Genomic DNA, 5,391 nt, shown 5'->3' on the forward strand with positions numbered 1-5,391 from the left:
CAGTCAAAAAATGAAAATTAGACATTTTAATTGAACTAATAAATAATAAAACATATGTACATTAAGTTAAAGATAAAAGTTAAGTTGATTCCAGAAAATGTCTTTGTTAAATGTGTTTGCCTGTAAGAAAATCCTCTTGGCTTTTCTCTCACCATTTCTAATAGATGGACACACACACACACACACACACACACACACACACACACACACACAGACAGCTTTAACACACCGAGTGTTTTTATTGAAATAGGCATAATAAATATCAGAACAAAGAAGTCAGTCCAACACAGGTATGACACTACTGTCCGTTGGCATTCTTGCCACGACCAGGATGCACAGTCACTGCTCTCATGGTTGTTTCCCATTTAAGCAGATCCACTCGGGTTTAATACGACTCGTCACACGACGTGTTTAGGGTTGTAACTTAAGCAAAGTGTGCAGTAGTCTGCGAAGGAATCTCAATTCTATTCCACCAGAAATCTGCCCTGTATCAGCAAAGAGTTTGTACACAAACAAATCCAGGACGAGACAGAGGAATCTGTTGTTGTGCTTTGGAACTGTGGATAGTCCTGTAGGTGAGGCATTAGGGGCACAGCAGCAAGAGAACACAGGGTTAAAAAACACATGAAAAAGAAATAGTGGTTACTGCTTTAAACACATACACGTTTCCAGTTATTCCACAGGCTTTATGAACCTTAAAATACCAGTGCTGCTGTCAGCCTGCAATGGATTAACATTAAATTAAAAAAATAAATACGTGAAATCAAGACATTCCAAACAAACCATTACAGGCTGTGGGTCCTTCACAGACAATACTGGAGACAGCGAAATACTACAGGGAACTGGGTTTGCAAAGATGTCTTTTTGTTTCCTCAAAACTCATCTTCCATCCAGAATTCATTAGAGAGGGTCACGATAAATACAGCTCCGTCTAAAGACAACATGCACTAATGAGAATATTTACACCATCAGAACGGATTCATTCAGACGGCGGGTAAGTAGCAACAGCGGCAAAAATCTCTCATGCAGCACAACTTATATATGATGACGGTGGAAAAAAAAAATCCGTCCGAAGAAAAATAGTTATTGGGAGTTTCCACCCATCTCTTCTGTCGGCTGCTGCTAAAGTAGAAACAATATGCAGATCACGTTCCTCCCTTTATGACAGAGGTCATGTTGCATTCATGTAATATGGGAACTGAAAGTTGACAGGTAGCTTGTAACATCACGCACTGATATCTAATGGATCAATTTAAAAAGGACAAGGCTAAAATTCTAGATTTTTCATATTGTCAACAAATCCCATTAAAAGGCCTAAACCAACAATATGTGTCAATGTGCCAACAATAACACAAGAAAAAAACATGTCTAAGTGCAGTAAATACCAACTGTGTATTAATCCAATGCTGAAAATATTCCCCAACAAATGCACTATTCTTTCCTGTTTGAGTAGACAGGGCAGGGGAGTCAGAGGGTGGACCATGTGTTAAGCCTGACATGACTGGTGCATTATAATACTGAAATTAGATCAATGGAAGGATTCACGCAACATGTTTTTGCAAGTAGACCAAACTGCAAGTGGCTGAGTCACTCCAAACTCTCTACAGTTAGCATTTTTATTCCAGTGATACTACATTCATTTAGAAAAAGGAACTATTGCTTGCTTGCGTAAAAGTTCCATTTATGACCTTGGAAATAGAAATTTGACAAAATAATCTAAACTCAAGGTCCACTTACTAATTCTTTTTACACAATGCTGTTGAAAGCTCTGGAGAAAGATAGTACATGGACTTTGAATTTGGTTGATTTAGTTTAACATTTTACACACACACTCGCACACACACACACACACACACACACACTCAGTAGGAATGTCTATGAAGCCACAGGTTCCACGCCAACACGAGTCCAGCAGATTTAAAGACAGAGAGGCATGGAGAAATGGTGACTCCATAACACTGCACTGTGTGAAAGTAAGTAGATGCAGAACAGAACTTCATCACCCTCTTCATCATAACCCTTGTTCCAGTGTGTCACTGATCGCTCACAGTCTCTTCCTGAGGTCACATCACCTAGACATGCTAGCTAATGCTAATCCTAACTAGAGTGTGAGGACGGCAGGCGAGGAAAGTGAATCTACCAGTTTATCTAGTTGTAACTACCGAAGGCAGGCTAAGCTACACAGCTAGCACACAGGAAAACATCTGCAGCTGCTGCTACTAAAATCTCAAAGAAACACACTAGTGGTATTGCAATATTTCACCCCATATATCAGTGTACTGTATATTACTGTCAGCAATTTTCCAAGCATACTTAACATTTTTTAGGTTGATTTTCTTCCCTCCAAGCAGCCACTGTTTCAGTTCATTTCACTATGAAACATAAGCTTGCTCTTATTTTTTTGTTAAATTATATTAGCATTAGACGTTGGTGTATTTTAAAGAATAAGTCTGTTGATATTTTATATTTTCCTTGTAGTCATCAAACCCCATGAAATAACCCAACCCAACAATGGATTGATCCTACTAACTAAAGTATTTGATATATCTTCTTCCCCTGTGACGTGAGCTCCGTTGTTGTCCAAAAACTATTAAAACACACCAGTGAGCCACACTGTTGCCCTGGGTGACATGTTCCTTCATTACCTGTACCACAAATACTCACCAGAGCACCAAATGTGGATTCATTTCCTTTAGTTTGAATCATGTTTGATAAAACTACAGTGAGAAGCTGAAAAATACTAAAAAAAAATACTTAAACTATATATTTGCAAGCTGTTTTTAAAGATGTACATCTTTGGTAGGAAATGAGCTGAGAGCCTAACACATTGTTGGTTTGGGTCTTTTCATGAACTTACTAAGAGATATATAAAATACTATGCTGGCTTACAGCAAGCTTTATGTTAGTACGTAGTGAACACAATGGCTGCCTGAAATGCGATTAACCTGAAACGAATAGTATGTTCTAGAAATGTGTACACAGTAATGTCAAGTAATTGGGATTGACAGCATAGTTCATGAAATAAAACACGATTAAGCACTGGTTGTAATTGAATTAAAAAGGGTCTTTGGGGGTAATAATACTGCATCCTGAACCAAAGCCTTGCCTTCTCACACGAAGCATTGCTTTGGTAACCAAACGTCTCTTCAGTTTTATTACTTGTCTCTCACTTCCTCCTTCCCTGGTCACGTGTCCAACCCCAGAGCCAATGGGGTGGGGGAAGTTTTAGAGGAGAATGTAAAGCTGAAGGGGCAGCCCCGGTGGTCTCTCCTGGGGCTAAAGGTCGATGCCTTTGACCAGCGAGGCTTCCAGTGTGATGGGGAAGTCATGGATCGTCTCCAGGACCTCGATGAGGGTGCTGACAGTGGAGCGGTCTCGGAGCAGGGCCGTGTCCTCGTACATCCGCAAGATCAGCGGGCACTCCACCAGCAGGGGGAGCCACTGGGGCAGCAGGCGGTCTCTGCAGAACAAACAGTAAGAACATTTCTACATCGTTGGCCGGAGTATCAGGCTATCAAAACATTTAGGGCCCTATTTTAACGATCTAAGCGCCTGGTGCAGGTGTGTTTAGGGTGTGTCCTAATCCACTTTTGCTAGTTTGACGGCGGTAAAAAGGGTCCGTGCGCCGGGCGCATGGTTCTAAAGGGTTGACCTTAGTGTCTTCATTAATCAGAGGTGTGTTTTGGGCGTAACATGCAATAAACCAATCAGAGATCATCTCCCATTCCCTTTAAAAGCCAGGCGCGTTTGGACCTTGGAGCATTGCTGTTATGATGGAGGATCTGCACCGTAATATTTTTATTTGTAATCTTCTGCATGTGTGTGTGCTGCTGTGCGTCCCTGTGTGTGTAACAAGCATAGTGTGTGCGTGCTGTGCATAAACCTAGGCCCATTTTACTAATGCTCTGTTAAAATAACAATGAAATGTTGGTCAATGGCGAGATCACTTTCCGCTGCCTCAAGATAGCAATACACCTGGACCGTTAGTAGAATGTAGTGAATACAACATCTCATAACTAGACTAACTAAGGACAATCTCTATTTCCATAACTCCGTCTGTTCCTGAGTTCCAGGCCTCTGCCAAGCAACAAATGGTGAGGCTCTCAGACTGTTTTCTGCCATGGAATCTACAGAATAGCCCTGAAAACTGTAGTTTCTCAGACAGCTTCTTACCATAAGACGTAGTGTTCCACATGAACATTATTATTCTCAGCCAGAGTTAAAAATGTTAAAAGTTTGTGTTTTTTTTAATCATTAATCAGGGATTTCGTTGTCTCTGATGAGTTTCAGGGCTGTGGTTGGATCTAAAACCTGACTGGAACACTGTGCATTATAGCATAAATCATGATAGTTTTGGAAAATGACTCTTACAATTGTATCTGGTTAGACATACAACTGATGTCTAAATAGAATGTATGTTAATAGAACACATGTATACTATCTCCAACCCATGCTTATTGTGAATCCTATACAGTACAGAATTATAAATCAGACATGTCCAAGGTGGGTGAATGACAGCAGTGTTGGCTTCCAACTGACCTGGCTCCGAGGCAGACCAGCAGCTGGAACTTCCCATCCTTGCCGATGTTCCTGGGGGTGGAGTTGATGGAGTTGACGTAGTGACAGAGTGATTGACAGGTCATCCCCAGGGGCTCCGCGGTCTCCTGAAGGTCTCCCATCTGGTCCGCTGACTCCATGTAGGCAACAGCCTTCTCTGCAGAGGGAGGGGAGGAGATACACAACACACTCAGCTCGCAGCATTATACAGTTACTTAACACAACTTTCTACAAACGTTCTTTTCGTCCTAAAATAAACAATACTCTTCAGTGATACTTCAGTGATGGAACTCCTTCCCTTTTTACATACATCTTTTCTGCAAACTGAAGCTGACATGCACCAGTGGCAAAACTGTCAAATAACATTACCACAAATGTAAAAGATGGAGCTCAATAAGCATGAACAAAACAAAAACAGGTTTAATAAATAAAAATGGGCCAAATGAAATACTTCCTCTTATCAGCAGCAGATGGCACTGACACGCCACACTTACCCACAAAGTCCCACACAAACACAGTCTTCTGGAAGAGCCGGGCCGACTTGAAGCCATGATGGAAGAACTGTTCTAGAGCCGCCACCAAACTGTTCTCTCCACACAGCAGGACAGTCAGGCTGCCTCTCTGCGTCCAGACAACCAGGAGACCAAACATCAACACATGGAACACAGAGAATACAAAGACCACTGAGTTCAAAGATGGGATTTAAAGCCAGTGTTTCAGTTATTATGGTTGATTAGACCTGCTCAGGTTGAAGGTGGGTCAGAGCATTGATGGAAATCCTTTCTACCAATAACAATAATAAAACTGTCATTTGTCCTGCTCTAACAGATGCAA

General features: G+C 41.4%; 1 protein-coding gene across 1 annotated transcript in view; it reads right to left on the reverse strand.

Moving 5' to 3' along the window:
- Nucleotides 1-215: 215 nt before the first annotated feature.
- Nucleotides 216-5,391, reverse strand: part of LOC144537650 (DENN domain-containing protein 5B-like) — a 93,874-nt gene continuing 88,698 nt past the window's right edge. The window contains 3 exon segments of the mRNA XM_078281429.1: nucleotides 216-3,460; nucleotides 4,540-4,714; nucleotides 5,052-5,178. Coding sequence (XP_078137555.1) covers nucleotides 3,277-3,460; nucleotides 4,540-4,714; nucleotides 5,052-5,178 — 486 coding nt within the window. The 3' untranslated portion in view covers nucleotides 216-3,276.

Source organism: Sander vitreus, chromosome 23 (genome assembly GCF_031162955.1).
Source record: "Sander vitreus isolate 19-12246 chromosome 23, sanVit1, whole genome shotgun sequence".
NCBI lineage: Eukaryota > Metazoa > Chordata > Actinopteri > Perciformes > Percidae > Sander > Sander vitreus.